General features: G+C 46.7%; 1 protein-coding gene across 1 annotated transcript in view; it reads right to left on the bottom strand.

Annotated features, from left to right (window-relative positions):
* Positions 1–18,513: 18,513 nt before the first annotated feature.
* The window catches only part of PAX4 (paired box 4), a 67,796-nt gene continuing 64,633 nt past the window's right edge, over positions 18,514–21,676 (bottom strand). Inside the window, exon 9 of the mRNA XM_066589323.1 lies at positions 18,514–18,797. Coding sequence (XP_066445420.1) covers positions 18,514–18,797 — 284 coding nt within the window. The remainder of the gene's footprint in view (positions 18,798–21,676) is intronic.

The raw sequence follows: 21,676 nt of genomic DNA, 5'->3' as shown, positions 1-21,676 counted from the left end.
GCATACAGTAGTGTGAACCCCCCCATGATAAGATCGTGGCTTGCTGCGCAGTTGTCACAGCAGCCGGGAAACTTCTAAAAGGCCCCCTGGGCTGCCATTGCAGCCGCGGTTTCTGCCAGATTAACCGCAGCAGATTGGTCGTCCCATGTGGACGAGATTTCTGAGAGATTTCTGAGAAATCTCGTCCACTTGGCTGGCTAATTCCGAGATTAGCGGCCGCAGGCGGATTTGCAGCGGCTAAATTCCGCACTGAATTTCTGTGGCAAATCCGCCTTGTGGGAACCCAGCCTTATGATTTTTTAAACATAGGGAGGTAAAACTGAAAATAAAATAAATAAATAAGGGCCATGTTCTTAAGGGGTTAAAAATGTTTGCACAATGTCTGTGAGTAGAGGGAGTATAGGAAAGGGGAGAGGTGAGTATCTGAATGTGGGAGTAGCAGTACTATAGATCCTGGATGCCCCAGCAGTGCTGAGCTCCTCTCACTGCATGAAGCTGCAGCAGTGGAGAGATGTGATTGGAGGAGAGTAGAGATGAGCGAGCACCAAAATGCTCGGGTGCTCGTTACTCGGGACGAAATTATCGCGATGCTCGAGGGTTCGTTTCGAGTAAGGAACCCCATTGAAGTCAATGGGCGACTCAAGCATTTTTGTATATCGCCGATGCTCGCTAACGTTTTCATTTGTGAAAATCTGGGCAATTCAAGAAAGTGATGGGAACGACACAGAAACGGATAGGGCAGGCGAGGGGCTACATGTTGGGCTGCATCTCATGTTCCCAGGTCCCACTATTAAGCCACACCCCCCCCCTCCCAACAACTTTTACTTATGAAAAGCCCTCATTAGCAATGCATACCTTAGATAAGCACCACACTACCTCCAACAAAGCACAATCACTGCCTGCATGACACTCCGCTGCCACTTCTCCTGGGTTACATGCTGCCCAACCCCCCCCCCCCCCCCCCGCACAACCCAGTGTCCACAGCGCACACCAAAGTGTCCCTGCGCAGCCTTCAGCTGCCCTCATGCCACACCACCCTCATGTCTATTTATAAGTGCGTCTGCCATGAGGAGGAACCACAGGCACACACTGCAGAGGGTTGGCATGGATAGGCAGCGACCCTCTTTAAAAGGGGCGGGGTGATAGCCCACAATGCTGTACAGGAGCCATGAGAAATATAATCCTGTGCCACCGCCATCAGGAGCTGCACACGTGGGCATAGCAATGGGGAACCAATGTGCCACACACTATTCATTCTGTCAAGGTGTCTGCATGCCCCAGTCAGACCGCGTTTTTTTATAAATAGTCACAGGCAGGTACAACTCCGCAATGGGAATTCCGTGTGCACCCACAGCATGGGTGGCTCCCTGGAACCCACCGGCTGTACATAAATGTATCCCATTGCAGTGCCCATCACAGCTGAGGTAATAATGTCATGTTTAATGCAGGTGGGCTTCGGCCCACACTGCATGCCCCAGTCAGACTGGGGTTCTTTAGAAGTGGACACATGCAGTTACAACTCCCTGTGGACCCACAGCATGGGTGGCTCCCTGGAACCCACCGGCGGTACATAAATGTATCCCATTGCAGTGCCCGTCACAGCTGATGTAAAGTCAGCTTTAATGCAGGTGGGCAAAAAATTAATTGGATTACACTGTAGGTGAGGGCCCCAAAAAATTGGTGTACCAACAGTACTAATGTACCTCAGAAAAATTGCCCATGCCCAACCAAGAGGGCAGGTGAAACCCATTAATCGCTTTGGTTAATGTGGCTTAATTGGTAACTAGGCCTGGAGGCAGCCCAGTTAAAATAAAAATTGGTTGAGGTGAAAGTTTCAACGCTTTAATGAGCATTGAAACGTATAAAAATTGTTTACAAAAATTATATGACTGAGACTTGTGGGCCTAAGAAAAATTGCCCGTTCGGCGTGATTATGTGAGGTTTCAGGAGGAGGAGCAGGAGGAAGAGGATGAATATTATACACAGATTGATGAAGCAAAAAGGTCCCCGTTTTTGATGGGGATAGAGAACAATGCTTCCATCCGCGGGTGCAGCCTACGTATTGCTTAGGTATCGCTGCTGTCCGCTGGTGGAGAAGAGAAGTCTGGGGAAATCCAGGCTTTGATCATCTTGATGAGTGTAAGCCTGTCGGCACTGTCGGTTGACAGGCGGGTACGCTTATCCGTGATGATTCCCCCAGCCGCACTAAACACCCTCTCTGACAAGACGCTAGCCGCAGGACAAGCAAGCACCTCCAGGGCATACAGCGCGAGTTCAGGCCACGTGTCCAGCTTCGACACCCAGTAGTTGTAGGGGGCAGAGGCGTCACCGAGGACGGTCGTGCGATCGGCTACGTACTCCCTCACCATCCTTTTACAGTGCTCCCGCCAACTCAGCCTTGACTGGAGAGCGGTGACACAGTCTTGCTGGGGAGCCATAAAGCTGGCAACGGCCTTGGAGAATGTTCCCCTGCCTGCGCTGTACATGCTGCCTGATCTCTGCGCCTCCCCTGCTACCTGGCCCTCAGAACTGCACCTTCTGCCACTAGCGCTGTCGGATGGGAATGTTACCATCAGTTTGTCCGCCAGGGTCCTGTGGTATAGCAACACTCTCGAACCCCTTTCCTCTTCGGGTATGAGAGTGGAAAGGTTCTCCTTATACCGTGGGTCGAGCAGTGTGTACACCCAGTACTCTGTAGTGGCCAGAATGCGTGTAACGCGAGGGTCTCGAGAAAGGCATCCTAACATGAAGTCAGCCATGTGTGCCAGGGTACCTGTACGCAACACATGGCTGTCCTCACTAGGAAGATCACTTTCAGGATCATCCTCCTCCTCCTCCTCCTCCGGCCATACACGCTGAAAGGATGACAGGCAAGCAGCATGGGTACCCTCAGCAGTGGGCCAAGCTGTCTCTTCCCCCTCCTCCTCATGCTCCTCCCCCTCCTCCTCCTCCTCCTCCTCAACGCGCTGAGATATAGACATGAGGGTGCTCTGACTATCCAGCGACATACTGTCTTCCCCCGCCTCCGTTTCCAAGCGCAAAGCGTCTGCCTTTATGCTTTGCAGGAAACTTCTCAAGAGGCATAGCAGAGAAATGGTGACGCTAATGATTGCAGCATCCCCGCTCACCATCTGGGTAGACTCCTCAAAGTTTCCAAGGACCTGGCAGATGGCTGCCAACCAGGCCCACTCTTCTGTAAAGAATTGAGGAGGCTGACTCCCACTACACCGCCCATGTTGGAGTTGGTATTCCACTATAGCTCTATGCTGCTCATAGAGTCTGGCCAACATGTGGAGCGTAGAGTTCCACTGTGTGGGCACGTCGCACAGCAGTCGGTGCACTGGCAGATTAAACCGATGTTGCAGGGTCCGCAGGGTGGCAGCGTCCGTCTTGGAGTTGCGGAAATGTGCGCTGACCTGGCGCACCTTTCCGAGCAGGTATGACAAGTTTGGGTAGCTTTTCAGAAAGCGCTGAACCACCAAATTAAAGACATGGGCCAGGCATGGCACGTGCGTGAGGCTGCCGAGCTGCAGAGCCGCCACCAGGTTACGGCCGTTGTCACACACGACCATGCCCGGTTGGAGGCTCAGCGGCGAAAGCCAGCGGTCGGTCTGCTCTGTCAGACCCTGCAGCAGTTCGTGGGCCGTGTGCCTCTTCTCTCCTAAGCTGAGTAGTTTCAGCACGGCCTGCTGACGCTTGCCCACCGCTGTGCTGCCACGCCGCGCGACACCGACTGCTGGCGACGTGCTGCTGCTGACACATCTTGATTGCGAGACAGAGGTTGCGTTGGAGGAGGAGGAGGAGGAGGGGGGTTTAGTGGAGGAAGCATACACCGCCGCAGATACCAGCACCGAGCTGGGGCCCGCAATTCTGGGGGTGGGTAGGACGTGAGCGGTCCCAGGCTCTGACTCTGTCCCAGCCTCCACTAAATTCACCCAATGTGCCGTCAGGGAGATATAGTGGCCCTGCCCGCCTGTGCTTGTCCACGTGTCCGTTGTTAAGTGGACCTTGGCAGTAACCGCGTTGGTGAGGGCGCGTACAATGTTGTGGGAGACGTGGTCGTGCAGGGCTGGGACGGCACATCAGGAAAAGTAGTGGCGACTGGGAACCGAGTAGCGTGGGGCCGCCGCCGCCATCATGCTTTTGAAAGCCTCCGTTTCCACAAGCCTATACGGCAGCATCTCCAGGCTGATCAATTTGGCTATGTGCACGTTTAACGCTTGAGCGTGCGGGCGCGTGGCGGCGTACTTGCGCTTGCGCTCAAACAGTTGCGCTAGCGACGTCTGGACGCTGCGCTGAGAGACATTGCTGGATGGGGCCGAGGACAGCGGAGGTGAGGGTGTGGGTGCAGGCCGGTAGGCACTCGTGCCTGTGTCCTCAGAGGGGGGTTGGATCTCAGTGGCAGGTTGGGGCACAGGGGGAGAGGCAGTGGTGCAAACCGGAGGCGGTGAACGGCCTTCGTCCCACCTTGTGGGATGCTTGGCCATCATATGCCTGCGCATGCTGGTGGTGGTGGCTCCCCAGCTGATCTTGGCGCGACAAAGGTTGCACACCACTGTTAGTCGGTCATCAGGCATCTCTGTGAAAAACTGCCACACCTTAGAGCACCTTGGCCTCTGCAGGGTGGCATGGCGCGAGGGGGCGCTTTGGGAAACAGTTGGTGGATTATTCGGTCTCGCCCTGCCTCTACCCCTGGCCACCGCACTGGCTCGGCCTGTGCCCACACCCTGACTTGGGCCTCCGCGTCCTCGCCCGCGTGCACGTCCTCTAGGCCTACCCCTACCCCTCAGCATGCTGTATTACCAGTAGTACAGAAACAGAACGCTGTAATTAAATGTGCCGCTTATTGGCCTGTGGTTGGAGGCTGACTTCGCTTACGGAACGCACAGCAGAGGCAGGAAAGAATTTTGCGCAAGCCTGCTGTAACACTTAGCTGGCTGCGTATAAATTAGGACAACTACCCCCAGCAGAGACCCAGTACACTTGTGGACAGGAATACAGCGGTGATGTAAGAGGCAACACAGAGGCAGGAAAGAATTTTGCGCAAGCCTGCTGTAACACTTAGCTGGCTGCGTATGAATTAGGACAACTACCCCCAGCAGAGACCCAGTACACTTGTGGACAGGAATACAGCGGTGATGTAAGAGGCAACACAGAAGCAGGAAAGAATTTTGCGCAAGCCTGCTGTAACACTTAGCTGGCTGCGTATGAATTAGAACAACTACCCCCAGCAGAGACCCAGTACACTTGTGGACAGGAATACAGCGGTGATGTAAGAGGCAACACAGAGGCAGGAAAGAATTTTGCGCAAGCCTGCTGTAACACTTAGCTGGCTGCGTATGAATTAGGACAACTACCCCCAGCAGAGACCCAGTACACTTGTGGACAGGAATACTGCGGTGATGTAAGAGGCAACACAGAGGCAGGAAAGAATTTTGCGCAAGCCTGCTGTAACACTTAGCTGGCTGCGTATGAATTAGGACAACTACCCCCAGCAGAGACCCAGTACACTTGTGGACAGGAATACAGCGGTGATGTAAGAGGCAACACAGAGGCAGGAAAGAATTTTGCGCAAGCCTGCTGTAACACTTAGCTGGCTGCGTATGAATTAGGACAACTACCCCCAGCAGAGACCCAGTACACTTGTGGACAGGAATACAGCAGTGATGTAAGAGGCAACACAGAGGCAGGAAAGAATTTTGCGCAAGCCTGCTGTAACACTTAGCTGGCTGCGTATGAATTAGGACAACTACCCCCAGCAGAGACCCAGTACACTTGTGGACAGGAATACAGCGGTGATGTAAGAGGCAACACAGAGGCAGGAAAGAATTTTGCGCAAGCCTGCTGTAACACTTAGCTGGCTGCGTATGAATTAGGACAACTACCCCCAGCAGAGACCCAGTACACTTGTGGACAGGAATACAGCGGTGATGTAAGAGGCAACACAGAGGCAGGAAAGAATTTTGCGCAAGCCTGCTGTAACACTTAGCTGGCTGCGTATGAATTAGGACAACTACCCCCAGCAGAGACCCAGTACACTGAGGACGGTCACAGGCAGCCCAAATAGATTTTTTTTCCAAAATGTTTTTGGAAAGGCCCACTGCCTATATACACTAAATATGTCTTCTGTCCCTGCCTCACCACCACTGGCCCTGGACAATGTAAAATTACTGCAGGACGCAATGCTCTGCATGGCTGATATACAAAAAAAAAAAAAGTGCAACACTGCAAAAAGCAGCCTCCACACTACTGCACACGGTCAGATGTGGCCCTAAGAAGGACCGTTGGGGTTCTTGAAGCCTAAAATAACTCCTAACGCTCTCCCTATAGCAGCTCCGGCACCAGCAGCACTGTCCCTGATCTCTGTCAGAATGCATCTGTGGCGAGCCGCGGGAGGGGCCGATTTATATACTCGGGTGACACCTGATCTCGCCAGCCACTCACTGCAGGGGGGTGGTATAGGGCTTGAACGTCGCAGGGGGAAGTTGTAATGCCTTCCCTGTCTTTCTATTGGCCAGAAAAGCGCGCTAACGTCTCAGAGATGAAAGTGAAAGTAACCCGAACATCGCGTGGTACTCGTCTCGAGTAACGAGCATCTCGAACACGCTAATACTCGAACGAGTATCAAGCTCGGACGAGTACGTTCGCTCATCTCTAGAGGAGAGAAGTCAGAGAACGGATGTGGCCAGCAGCTAAGGAGTTACAGGTCAACCTGTGAGGAGTGTGTGATCCGGATCCTGGAGAGCGATACCAAATGCAGCTTATAGTGAGGGGAGAAGAGTACTCAGTAGAGTTAAGCGAATGTACTCTGCCGAGCTTGATGTTCGTTCGAGTATTAGCGTACTCGATGGTGCTCGTTACTCGAACAAGCATCACACCGTGTTCGACCCCGCCCCAGTCTTTGGCTCCCCCAGGCTGTGACATGCCTGTTTTGGCCCCTCCCCGCCACAACGCAGCGTGCACGTCAATGGCAAATTTTTCGGGAGAGAGAACGAGAACACACACGAAACCCCCCCCCCGAAAAAAAAGCTCGGGACCTAGCGGCCCACATACAAAAATGCTTGAGTCTCCCATTGTAGTCTATGGGGTTCGTTACTCGGGTAGAACTCTTGAACTTTACGAAAAGCTCGACTCGAATAACGAGGACCCGAGCATTTGGGTGCTCGCTCATCTCTAATATTCAGCAGCTGCTGGGACCATCCAGAGGAAACTTTGTGTCTAATTGCAGCTTGTACCTGTGTGGAGATATTTGGGCGAACTACAGTAATCAGCCATCTTCAGCGATGTGACCCTTGTGTCCTTTGAATGACCAGACACAGGATGAGTACTTGGTTACCACTAATGACTGCTTTTTTGTATCTGGGGAATAGTGGCTAATATCCCAGCCATCCTGGAATAGTACCTCTACTTCAGGTTACCCTGCTATTCACTTGTCGTGCAGGGGCTGTCTTATTTGACAACTCTCCCTATCCAGAAAACTCACAGAAAAGGGGGAGTTATCCCAGAACAGCTGGAAAATCGTCTAGATGCCCCAAAACCTCTTCCTATTCCTGTACTTTCCTCCACTTCCAGCTGCCTCTGCAATGGCCTGAAACTGAAACATTCCATGAACTTCTAATTTACGTGAATTGTTCCACATACAGTACACACTCTTCTACCAGGGAGACGCTCCACCTTTTCATTAATGCAAAAAAGTACAATATATGCACAATTTAAAACCTAAATTTACATGTCACTTATCAGCAGGCTCTAGTCCCTTCATACAGCTGCTGTTTGGAATTATCACTGCAAGCAGGATAAGCTGAAAAGCCATATTAAGCTTATGCACCATAATGCCTTCACATGCTAATTACTGTGTAAGCAGTCGTCTTGAATCTTTTTGCATTCAAATTATGTCATATAAAGTCTAACATTTACTTTTTTCTGCTATGCAATTCAAAAGAATTGGCAATTCAGAAGTGGCAATAACTATGTTGCAGAATATCCTCATGTAGAAAAGCCAATGTATATCACTATATACAGGAGAAATGTTACACAAAGCTGACCACACAGCTATGGTGTGGTGTGTTGCTCTCCAAGTCAGTCAATCACACAGTGTTAAAAGTCATGTTGGGAGAGGAAAAGTTAAAACTTGTGTTTTCTTGCAATGAAAGCGTAGCAGTAAAGCAGCCAAAGATGAAGTACCATTCCTTGAACATCAGCAAATTCTCACTTCCAATACTGGTGTTGACTGTAATCCTTCTCAAACTATCCTTGTGCTTTGTACTTCACTACTGTGATTTCCTCACGGCCCTGGAATCTCCAGAACTTCCATACTGTAATATTAAGAACTGTTCATGGTCCTGGTATCTATACTCTTGGAGCTGTCAGGAAGATTGCTGCTGTGTTGTTTTCAATGCACTGCACATGAATAACAGCATCATGTAGGACATTGTAGAACAGTACCAGACAGTATAGATGTGATTCCAGTTGCTGAGAAAAAGTTAATCACTCTCCATTCGCTCCAGCAGCCAAATCTGTGTTAGTGTCTGCTTCTCATCCCCCATTCACTCTCCATAGACTTCTGTGGGTAGCATAAGTAATCACCGTGCTCTACTTCATGTAATCTGCCTCGTTATCTTAGTTATTAGAGACGAACCTCACTTGAAAACAGGCAGTGGACAGCAAATTGGAAGGGAAGGAGACCCCTAGTGACAAGCATTTCAAAGGAATTTGTCAGCACAAAAACATCATTTTACGTAAAGTGCTCTGTACTTTTACTAGTTTTCACACTTGCTATCACATAAGCACAAGTTATTTGAAAAGTTAACCCTTTAAATGTACATTAAAAAAAACCTACATCTCATCCTGAAAAATATAAGCCCATTTGCTGTTGATATAAAGATTTGGAAAGGTAAAAACAAATAAGTGCCCACAATTTACCATAAATATACATATATATATATATAATATATATATATATAGCGTGGCAGTTGCTTAGTATCAAATGCTGTTTCTCTTCCCTGGAAAGAAAAAATAAATTGTGAACGCACCCTTGTTCATTGGAGCTTGTTTTATCTTTGTAAGCCATAATAATAGATCTTTAAGTAACTACAAGGAGTAATTAAGTATAATGTGAAAATAACAGGTTTACACACTTATACTTCCTCCCCTGTAATAGAATTGTAATAATTCCTCAATTGGTAAAAGTCATTTTTTTCCATTTGTCAAAGTAATTGTCAGAACTTAGTTTGCATGATTACCTCCAGATATATTTTGTAGTGCACACTCATTGAAAAGTATAATTTATTTGTACCGGGGAAAGCAATCCAGAATAAATGTAGCAATGTAGAAGAACAGCAGTGATTTAATGAACTGCAAAGCAGCAATCTCCACAGAAATGCAATTCTTCTCATTTGATAAGCTATACCTTTAGGAGTTTTATTTAGCAGACCAGCAAACCAGTGTAACATCATAGCAACACATTGCACTGGCTTGTGTCTTCTCTAAAAGACCCATTTATCATTCTTTTATGCATTATTTCTTCACAACACATTTATGGTCCATGTTAGCAGCATGTTTTAATATGTTGTACAGTATATATTTGAATCCAACCGAAAACAAATCCTGTGAAATAGATCAAACTATAAAGCAATTATACCAAAGATATACTTTTTATAATCTTTTATTTATACAGCGCATGCATATTAGCCAGCACTTTGCATCACTTAGTATTGGGTTCTGTCCTCACTGGTCCTCACAATCTATATTCACCTATCTGTATGTTTTTTGAGTGTGGGAGGAAACCCATGCAAGCACAGGGAGAACATTCATACTCCATGCAGATGTTGCCCTTGGTTGGACTTCAACTCAAAAGTCTAGCGCGGTTTGGGTTGCTGCCCACTGGCGAGAGTGATATCCGGCCGTGATTCCCGGCCCGTTATTGCCCTCAAACTGCATATGGAACCCCTTCATGTGAAAACAGCCTCGCAGCAACAGCGCTGGCCCCATTGAAAGCAATGGGAGAATATAGCGATCTCCTGTCTCTGCTATGACAGCTGACACAGAGGAATCCTTCTTTCCCGTGGAGAGTCTTCTCATCACTGAACACGCTGCTCTGCTGTCAGTGTTCAGTGATGAAGAAATCCCCTGCTGCTGCTGTCACAGCAGAGCAGAAGATCGTGATGTTCAGTGATTCTTTTCAATGGAGCAGGCTCTGCTGCCGCCAGCCCCATTGAAGACAATGGGTGATATCACAGAAAGAAAGGAGATGCTGAAATTTATTTTTCACGCAGCATCTCAGCCGTGAAAAGATCACAAATGAGAATGAAACCATTGAAAGTCATTGGTTTCATAATCATGCGTTTTCACTCCCTCTTGCAATGCAGGAAAATCACCAAATTTTCACACCAGAAAAAAAAAGGACAGCATGTTGGCTTAATGGTTAGCCAAACTCTTGAGACATTTATCCATTTCTTAAAAAAAAAAAACTCATTTAGATATTGATGGCAGCAACACATCTCAAAAATATTGGAACAGGGTTAAAAAAAGGCTGTAAAAGTAAGTGGTACTAATGAAAAATAACTAGAAGGTCAATTTTCTACTAAAGTTATATGACTGTGTATAAAAAGAGCATTATAGAGAGGCAGAGTGTCTTGGAAGGAAAGATGGTCAGAGGTTCACTAAAAATTGGGAAGATTTTGTATGTCCCACCATGTACAGTACAGAATATCATCATCAATGAAAAATTGTTCTGTGGTCAGATGATTCTAAATTTGAAATTCTTTTTGGAAACCGTGGACACGAAAGGAGAGGGAGTATCCAGCTTGTTTTCAGGGCACAGTTCACAAGCCTGAATCTCAGATGGTATCAATGCTGAGCAGTATATAGACATTTTAGAACAATATATGCTCCCATCCAGACTTCATCTCTTTCAGGGAAGGCCTTGCATATTTCAGCAAAACAATGCTAAACATATACTACATCCATCACAAGAGCATGGCGTCACAGAAGAGTCCAGGTGCTGAACTGGCTTGCCTGCAGTCCAGACCTTTCACCAATAGAAAACATTTGGCGCATTATGAAATGAAAAATCTGGCAAATACAACCGACTGCCGAACATATCACAAGTAAGTTTTTAGCCTCACAATCTTGTTTCTGTTTTATACATAGTCATGTCTGTGATGTGTAAAATGTGATTATAAGTAGTGTGTTGGCAGTTTGAGACATGAAATCCCGATGATGGGTTCCCTTTAATTTGGCTGTGCACATTAGATAGAAGTAGATTGATAGTTGAATGAACAATCATCTGGTGAACAATAGTTTTGCATCTTTTTCAAGTTCATTTGCCCGATCATTGATCCGTGTAAAAGGCCAAACACTTTGCCAACGAATAGATAAATGCTCATTCCACAGATAATCATATATTTTCTGCATGCATAAAAAGCTTGCCTGTCAGCTGCATATCTACCCGAGTAAACAGGAAATGTGCAGTCAACCAATAATGTCTGTATGGGTACAAATAATTATCTTTCATCATCATACAGCAGATCATCTGCCAGTGTGAACATTATGAATGAGCGCTGACCAACAATGCCATTTGCACGGACAGATATAATCTGCCTATGTGAAAGGACCCTTAGTCCATAGTCCATTAACTGTCATAGTCATTCAGACCAGTCATATGTCATGGCCTGAAATACCTATATCTGACCCCTCCATAATTGTCTTGAATGTCATGTCTTCACTGTGGATGCTCTGTACAAATTGTCTTGTCACTAGTTATGTGTATTGCACAGCTGCAGCATGTAAGAGGTTAATGTCTGTGAATGTCTGGGTTATGTCTGGAAATGTAACAATCTGTGATGTCACGTGATTATGATTGATATATGTAATGCAAGGGGCAAATAAAGGGAGAACCTGCTTGACTAAGTCTGAGAGAGAAGGAGTGAGTGCCGGCCACATGGGGGTACCTTCAACCCTCATGTGGTGAAGAATAGAAGCAAAAGAGAAGTATCCTGGAGGTCTATTCCCAGGACCCCTAAGAAAGAGTGAGAGTACAGAAGAAGGAGAAAAAAAAGTTTGCCATGCAATGTCTAGAATCCTACAGAAGTGAGTGTTCAGTGGAGTGTTCTTGTCCTTCTCCGGAGTGTGTGTGTCCTGGAGCGGACTTCTACAGATAACTAGACTGTAGGCTAGTGGTGCCGAATCTACAGCACGCGTGCAAGAGGCAGCACGCAGACCCCTCAATGCTGGCACGCGTCACCATCTGCCGCTCACCACTATAGTCTCCACCGGAACTACTGGTGGAGACAAGAGTGACAGGGCGGTGACGCCCCTTGCACCTGATTGGGTGGTGAGCTGGGTCCTGTGCAGGTCCTGCCAGGACAGTAAGGGAGTCCTACAATTTCAAGGCTGCTAGCGCCGGTGGAGAGCGACAGCATCCAGCGGTGGCAGGGGACGACAGCAGCCTGGAACGCCTGTGACAGGGCTAGCGGCAGACGACAGCGGCCTGGAAGGGGTGACGGTGGAGGCAGCGGGGCAAGGGGCCGCGGCAGCAGATCCAGTGACAGCGTTGCCGTGACCTTGGGAGATCCACAGGCAGGGAAGCAGTGGCAGCACCAGCACATACTGAGGCCAGAAAAATCTCCGTACTGCAGCAGCAAGCATTGCAGCGGCAGTGGCGGAAGCAGAGACATCGGCAGCAGCACAGCAGAAATAGTGAGGGAGTAGAGGCACTCCCTCACTGCAGGGGAATTCCTCCGCAGACCCAGGATAAGGGAGCGGAGGTGGCGGCTACCGGTAGGCCAGGGGACATGGAAGGGGGACAGCAGCGCCTGTATAGATGCAAGCAACAACAGGCGAGTTAGGGTTCATTTTCATGTTAGGCTTAGATTCTTCAATATTAATGCTTCCATGTTAGCAGTGTAATATGAAAGTATTTAGATCTACGTAATTTAATGTACGTCTCACATAAAATATAACCCTAAGGCCTCATGTCCATGGGGAAAATCAGGCCTGCCGCAGATTCTTCATGTAGAATCCGTAGCGGGTCCCTCCTGCCCCGCGGACGTGAGGCCTAAAAATCAGAATAAACTCACCTGCTCCGGACGATGCGGATCTTCCTTCCTTCGCGGCCGGATCTTCTTTTTTCGGCCTGGTGGTGTGCGCCGGGCACATCTGCCGGACCGAAGAAAGAAGATCCGGCCGCGAAGAAGGAAAGAACCGCATCGTCCGGAGCAGGTGAGTTTAATTCTGGTACGGATCTCCCGCGGATCCGGACGGCTCCCATAGGCTTCAATAGAAGCCTGCGGGAGCCGTCCCCACGGGAGACCCGCACTAAAATGGAGCATGTCCATTTTTTTCCCGCACGCGGATCCGCACCTGATGGGAAAAATAACATCCGCAGGTATTTAACTACCTGCGGGTGTCCAATGCATCCCTATGGGGTGCGGATCCGCGTGCGGGAGAAACGCTGCGGATTTTAAGCCCGTGGACATGAGGCCTAACCCTACAGCCGTGGCAAATATAGGACCTTACTAAAGTCAGCAACTAGGGGTGTGAGAGGGGCGTTGCTCCTGTTAAACCCCTAGCTTTCCCTGGCATCAAGGTACACTAATACCATGAATACCAGCAGGGGCTGTGGCTCCCCTTCTGGTATTCACTCAGCAGCGCTGCTATCTGCGCTGATCCCAGCGCACACTGTGATGTCAGTGTGCAGCCAGGATCCTCCTCCCCCCTCCCCTGGCGTCTCCTGCTTGGTTCCGTGAGGGCAGGGGGAGGTGTCTGGCAGCACACTGACGTCAGTGTGCACCTGCAAACAGCGCTGCTGGAGGGCGCGCCGGCAGAGGAGGAGCGGCGGTTCCACGAGGACGATGGGATAAGTATGTGGATCTCGTGGTGGGGGGCAGCTGTGGGGTGTCACTACTACACTGGGGGCAGCTGTGGGGTGCCACTATTATCGCGCGCTCGGGGGGATCACTATTACCGCTGCGGTATGTTTACATGTGGCAGAAATGGGCAGGGCTTTTACAAAATAGACAGCATGCAGATTTTTATTGCTTTTTTGGATGTGGAAATGCTGCAGAATTTTCCACAGAAATTTCCGCTGAGGACATTCTGCAGCATTTCCGCATCCAAAAAGCAGTCAAAATCTGCATCCTGTTTATTTTGAAGCGGCCCGGTCTTTTTTAGAACGACGGGGGTAAAATCATACGTCATGATAAGCCCCGTCCCTGACATGTTGGCACTTTGCAGTAAATAAATGGGTTTTGAGTTGCAGTTTGGTCTCTTAAAGGTTCGCCATCACTGCTGTAGGCCCAGTTTCATCTGGTTTCCTCCCTGACCTCTTCAATTGTTTCCTGCATGGGTGTGTGAATTTGTCTACAACTTGTAAGCCCGTCTCAAGATGTTTATTGCAAGTAAAGTTCTGGTTGTTGACCGTTCCCAGCAACTGAGTGTTATCAAGTTAACCTGTGTGTGGACTTTCTTATTTCTCGTCAGATATCCCGCGGAGCAAGGAACGGTGGCGTCACCCATGACAAAACTCTACAAGTCCACGACACAACTTATTCAGGTAACCGCTGCACCAGTGCTGCCTGGAGAGGCCCATCAGGGCCTTGGCCAAGGGTCACACGCGTCCCTCAGGGGAGGAGTTGGTAGTGCCACCGTGACAACCCTAAACAGCTACCCCGCCATCTGCTCGCACCTCGGTCACTGCAGATACATATTCAGTGACACTAGGAAAAGGACGAATGATTGCCAAAGGAATGTTCTTTCAAAAAAAAAAAAAAGATTCTTTGTGGATGAAATAATTTTCATCTGTCTAAAGCCTCGTTCACACGAGTACAAAATCTCGCTACAAAATCATTGCTATTTTTTGTAGCCTGAAAGACCCAATTGGAAACCATGGGCTTCACATACATGCGTTATTAAGCAATGATTTTGTACCGAGATTTTGTAGCCTGTGTGAACGAGGCCTAGAAGACAAAAAATTTCAAACGCGACGGATTTCTTTCCAGGTGATGACTGTGTCATTGGTCAGCTGAAACCATTGTTCATTGTTAAATTACACCTGGTAAATGATTGTTTTGGTTGAAATCATCAATTTTAATTGACTTTTGTCTATTGTGTATTGCTAGTAGAGATGAGTGAGTATACTCGCTAAGGCACATTACTCGAGCGAGTAGTGCCTTAGCCGAGTATCTCCCTGCTCGTCTCTAAAGATTCGGGGGCCGGCGCAGGTGGCAGGTGAGTTGCGGCGGGGAGAGATGGAGAGAGAGATCTCCCCTCCATTCCTCCCCGCTCTCCCCCGCCGGCCCCCGAATCTTTAGAGATGAGCAGGGAGATACTCGGCTAAGGCACTACTCGCTCGAGTAATGTGCCTTAGCGAGTATACTCGCTCATCTCTAATTGCTACCATAAGGGCTTCTTCACACTTGTGTATTTGCACTGTCAGGACAAGTATATGCACAGAAGCAGTACTCCTATTGCCATAAGGCTGAGACACAGTCTTGGGATGCAACAGCCACCAGGGTACGGATCCAATCCCAAAAGCAGCAGCAATAGAAATAAAGTGGCAGCATCCAATGGTGCAAAAAAATCCAATGTGTTTATTTTCCCACAAGTGACGTTTCGATCAGCAGTCTGATCTTGAGCTTGATAAAGATCAGACTGCTGATTGAAAGTCGCTTGTGGGAAAATAAACACATTGGATTTTTTTGCACCATTGGATGCTGCCACTTTATTTCTATTGCTGTGTATTTGCACTGTGAGGTACTGAGGGGCATGATAGTGGATGGTAGTTAAATTGCCCCTAGGTTCAGCTATTATGCCTAGTGGGGCTGGAGGAAAGTCATGTCCTGCTGTTTGAGACATGACAATCCAGGAGTGCAATGTAATCTCCAGCAAGTAGTTGCTGGAGATCTTTTCTTTAAGTCTTTGGGCCTGGATTTTTGGAATGGGTGACAGGTTGGTAGTGGGGCCATCCATTCCACTTCTTCCACTCCGGGGGAAGTGCAAGGTTAATCAGCACAGGTGCTGAGGGTGGGCTAGGAAGTGTTGTATATAAATAGCAGTGTTCACTGACACAGGGGGAAACTGGATGGTTGCTGGACCCAGGCAGCCTGAGATACCTGTTAGAGGTAAAAGCCCTGCTGTGTGGTGCACCTGCTGAACGTGACCTGTACAGGCAGGGACTGTCTGTTATACTAAATGCTGGACTATTGTTTTCATGCCTGAAGCCAAGGCTGGATTTGCTTTTGATTTGTTGGACTGAAATAAACACCGGTCACGCCTGTGCTTGGACTTTAAATACGTGTCTCTGACTGCTGAACACGCCGCAATCCCACATTCTACTGAGCTGTCTTCCTACAGCAAGTATTTTTGCACGTGGAAAATATTCGCACACTAAACAGAGAATAGAACCCATTGTTGTATGGAGGGAGATCGTCGTGCGATCCCTCTTCATACATAGCCCACCGATATAGGTTGTCAAAAGGCGTATCGGCGGTTGTTAAGGGGTTAATTAGCTAAACTGCATGTACAGCTCTGTTTGCATTAAGTAGTTTTGGTGCAGTTCTAATGGATTGGATTAAAGAGCCCGACGTATAAATCTTTTCTTTGTGTATTTCTACTGTTTAGGATCCAATCAGAGAAGGGCTGGATTTTTCATTAGGCACAAGAAATCTGTGTCGGCCTGCAGGAAAAACCCTGGTCCTAAAAATGAGGGTTGGATTACAATTCATGCTAAATTGATATTTTCCATTTAATAATTATACTGTATGTGTATAATGTAGTTCTATGCTCAGATGCAGAGGTATAACTGCAGGGGATGTGGTTGCACCCGGGCCCAGAACCCTTAGGGGACCCAATAAGGCCTAACTTCTCCATATAGTAAGCCCAGTAGTATGAATAAAGCATTATAGTTGGGGCGCCCTGTTACAGATTTTGCATTGGGGCCCTGAATCTTCAAGTTACACCTCTGCTCAGATGGAAATATATATATAAGTATACATTCTTGTACTAAGTTTAACAATGTGCTTGTACAATAATGTGATTAAATGTTTTGATATTGCTGTATGATATGGGGCTGTCTCATCCCACTGAGAATATGCCCAACATGGTGATCAACTGATTTTTATCAATGAACTTTATGGAAAAAGATTGAAATAAAAAATGGAAACTATTAGGACCTATTATACTTTCAGATTCCAAGACCAATAAACAACTTCTTTATACCATAATAATACATAAAAACTATTGTTACTAAATCTATGTGAAAAGACAATGTTAATGTTCTTAATTGTCACACATTTTATTAAATATTAGAAGTTATAGTTACAAAGAAAGCATCACATAAACATTAGAGATGAGCGAGCATACTCGAGAGAGCATCGCCTTTTTTGAGTACCTGCTGGCTCGTCACTGAAGATTCTGGGGGGCAACGCGGGTCAGCGAGGGGGAGCGAGGAGGAGAGTGAGAAAGATCTCTCTCTCTCCCTCTCTCCCTCTCTCCCTCTCTCCCTCTCTCCCTCTCTCCCTCTCTCCCTCTCCCCGAATCTTCAGGGACGAGCCAGCAGGTTTTCGAAAAAAGCGATGCTCTCTCGAGTGTACCGCCTTACCGAGTATGCTTGCTCATCTCTAATAAACATGTAAATAATACTACATTAAATATACACGTACATAAGATAATTAGAGAGACAAGGAAATTCGACTAGCAGGTTGATTTGGTTCTATATTTTAATATTGTTTACGTTTTTATTAGACTTATGGTATTATAGGCTGTAATATGGTGGCAATAGCAAAAACTCCTGCTGATCTCAGTTCAATGATGATGTAAGCTTGGTTTATTAGAAATGTGGGGGTTTGGGGTAGTGATGGTAATGTTTTTTAATAAGACATCATGGCTTGGTTCCCACAGGTGTGTCTGTTTCCTATGATGGGCAAAATACCATAGCCTATAGCAATAGTCTACTAGATTAAAAAAACTTGTAAACCAGACTGACTAAATCAATGAGATCCATTACACAATAAATCAAAATGGATCTATCATATTCATCAAGGATCCCCTAAAAACTGAACCCAAGTTCGAGTGTGAAAATAGACTAGAAACAAGAGTTCATGTCACATACCAGCTGTAACATCCATACTAACAGTCCCTAAGAAAGCATCAAGTTATCTGACAGTCATAACTAGGCAGCATTTTTCTACAATACCAAATAAGGGACTCAGCTTCTTTCACTCATGGAGTAATATGAAGGGCTAGCAGCAGTTGAATCAATAATATGACTTTGGTGTGATAATATAATCACTTTCTAAGGAATAAACACATGGTGGGAAGCAGTTGCACAACTAAAGTTGTCCACATGTTATGCACAAATTATACATGTCACAGAAGCTGTAAAAAAGTCAAGTTACAAAAGTCTACATGTAGTTCTTTTTTCCAGTAATCTTGAAGCTAAACTTGCACAAAGTGACCTGAAAAGACCTTCATTCATTTAATGAACTGATTGTAGCTAGTACCTCATTTGCCATTTTACATGTCGTAGTGATACAAAGGATGGAAACTTTCAAGTGTCCATGGTGAGCCACAGCTGTGATGGTTTCTTTGGAATCCATAACTGTCCACATTAACAAAAGGTACATTAGGATACCTGCTGGATGGACTAACACTGTGGTGGTAAGAAAAGGACAGTGGCTGCATGGCAACGGAGACAGGAAGTGAAAAGCCATCTATACTAGAAATATCTGTATTTGTAAAATGAGCTGGAAAAATGGCACTGCTTGTGATAGGAGATGGTGGGGAAACAGCAGATAGTCCTAAAACAAAGCACAGAAACATAAAAAACATTTACATAAAATGAATTATGCTGTTCATTTAGAAGAATTGGATATTCTCTTTAGCATACTTTAGAATGTGTACATTAACTGGGCTTCAAATACCCCGTAAACCAAGATAGGGGGTATTAAAGTGATACTGGGATAGTCTGAGTATAGTGTTCTAAAAATTTCAGAATTTTTTTTTCTACTCCCATGTCTACTCTGACATGACAAGGTCAGTTGGCTCTTTTGTTGAGGTCTGTTCACCGAAGGGAAAGCATCTACAGACTGAACGAAGGAAGAGGCTCAACCTTTTTTAAAGGGATTTTGTCACCAGGTTCATGAAGTTAGACTCAACATTGAGCTCTGAGTCATAAAGGGGGGACATTTCAGCTTCTTCCCACCAGCAGAGTACAGAGTGACAGATCTCTCCCTATACCAAAAGGGGAGAGCGCTGTCAGTCTGCATGATGCAGGCGGAGAGAAGCCGGCATGGCCCGTCTCCAACACTCGGCGCTCAGCTCAGAATCAAACTTCACGAACTTAGTGACAGAATCCCTTTAATCATTTAATAAGTAAGAAAAGAGTCATGTGTTAGTAGGACTGTATTTTTAGTAACTTTTTTAATTGCAGGATAGTCCCCTTGAAGAAGTCTCTAAAAACATGACTTTTTAATCCGTCCTAACATATCTCCTATTGCAATATTGTCACCTGTCATTTCTTATTTCTACCTCTTTCTAAGACCACTCTAACACAAGCAATTTTTTGCTGCGTATTTCAGGCATGCAAAATACGTAGCACTAAACCTCCATGTATTTCAATGCGGCCTATCACACTAGCGTTTTTATGCTGCGTATTTTACATGCGTAAAATCGCACGCTGCATGTCCTGTTTTAAGGTGTATTTCACGTTTATTTAAATCACTCATTGAAATGAACAGGGTACATAAAAAACACAGTAAATACTCAATTGCATGTGTAATACTGTGGTTTACTAAGTTTTTTACACAGGTTGCTATGCCAGTGGAAGGGGGAAAAAAAGATTGTCACACCATCAGTTGTTTGTCTGCGTTTTACTGTGCAAAAATAGGCAGTAAAGATGCAGGTAAACGCGCACAAAAACACATAAAAAAATCATGATTGGTTTATCTGCCACATTTACACTTAATATCTAGTTTTTATTTCTATTCATCGACTATATTGTGGGTTCATGGCTGTGAAATATCCCTTATATTGCTGCTTCATACATTGTATTCCCACCTTCAGTTGTGGTATCCTCTAATTTACAATTTTTATTTTTGTGGTTTCTGGTTTTATTTAAACAGCACCAGCATACGCCACAGTGTGAGAGAAACTATAGTATCAGCTGAACACCATCTTGTCACAGGGTACATGGCAGGCAAACTCAGATATTACAAAATAACGAAAACGAAGTGAGAATTATAACGAGAAATGAGGGCCCTGCTCACAACGGCTTACAATCTATGAGAAAATAGGGGTAACACACGAAGTAAGGCTGCCTTCCATGGGCAGTTTTGAATTGCGTACCCCACGGCTATAATCTGGCCGCGGGGAACGCAATGCACGCTTTCCATAGTGTTGCTATGGAAAGCACTCCCCCCCCCCGGCCATAAGCGGAGAATCATAGCGATTCTCCGCTCACGGACGACAATTTTCAGCATGCTGCAAATTGCCGTGATTCTCCGCAGTCAGCTTAGGCTGACTGCGGAGATCCGCCTGCCGGCTCCTGCTCCTGGGCGGCGGCTCCCGCGGCGGAGATTCGCCACGGGATTTTGCAACACCTATGGACAGGAGCCCTAAAAGTACAGACAGTCCCCTATTTGCGCACGTTCAAGTTACGAACTTCGCTACATATGAACAAACCTGTCTGTAAGTATGATATAATGCTATAGCATTACATCACACTATACAGTGAACAGACAGGCATTCTATCAAACTGTGCCATAGGCACATGAGCACGGCTTGATAGGCACTCTGCATAGGCAGCTCTGGAGTCTTTCAGAAGGCCCCCGACTGCAGTTGCAAGCGCACGGTAACCCGCAATCTTATTGTGGGAGGCCTACGGGACCCCCAAATGTCGGCTGTTTCTTACACCCTGTACCCGCCTGCAACAGCTCCGATAAGCAGCGCCGCTCATCGGAGCTCTTAACTCTTTAACCCTTTGCAATCCAATTTTGGATTCAGGGTTTCCTAGGGGCTCTCTCTGCCATTATACAATGGGGCCATCTGCTGACTAGAGCCAGTACTGCGGTATGTGACATGCTGGAGGGCCCCTGACAACCGAGCGGCCAGTAATCTACAGTAAGAATACCCTGCTGGACGTCCTCCGACATCAGAGCTGTACAGCCTTCAGTCAGAATGTCTTTAGAAATCAGACAGTGGATTGGAAAGGGTTAAATGCCTACGTCAATTCTGACAGCGACATTTAAAGAGTTAACATATCGGAGCTGTTGCAGGCTGTAAGAAACAGCCGGCACCCGATGTTGTATGGAGCAGGATCCACCTGTGATCTCCCTCCATACAAGCATTTGTTCAGACATATGAACAAAAGCACTTACGAATAGCTTCCTGGAATGGAACTTGTTCATAAGTAGGGAACTCTCTGTACTTGGTTTTGTACAGTGGTCCACAATAGGGTAGAATGCATAAAGTTGCATGAGCCAAACACCCAGCCAGCATTTATGTATGCACAGATGTGAAATACAGTAGGGTGCGTGGGGGATACTGTTCAGTGAAGGGATGAGGTTCTGAGGATTAATGCTAATAAAAGGACAGGAGTCAATTTTTTTCTAATGTCATAATTCTGGCTAAAGAGATATGTTTTAGGGCAAACTTAAAACTGCATGTGGGGAGTGAATCT

This window comes from Eleutherodactylus coqui, chromosome 2 (assembly GCF_035609145.1).
Source record: "Eleutherodactylus coqui strain aEleCoq1 chromosome 2, aEleCoq1.hap1, whole genome shotgun sequence".
In the NCBI taxonomy this organism is placed as follows: domain Eukaryota; kingdom Metazoa; phylum Chordata; class Amphibia; order Anura; family Eleutherodactylidae; genus Eleutherodactylus; species Eleutherodactylus coqui.
Note: the sequence above shows the minus strand (reverse complement) of the source record. Positions and strands in the feature narration are given on the sequence as shown.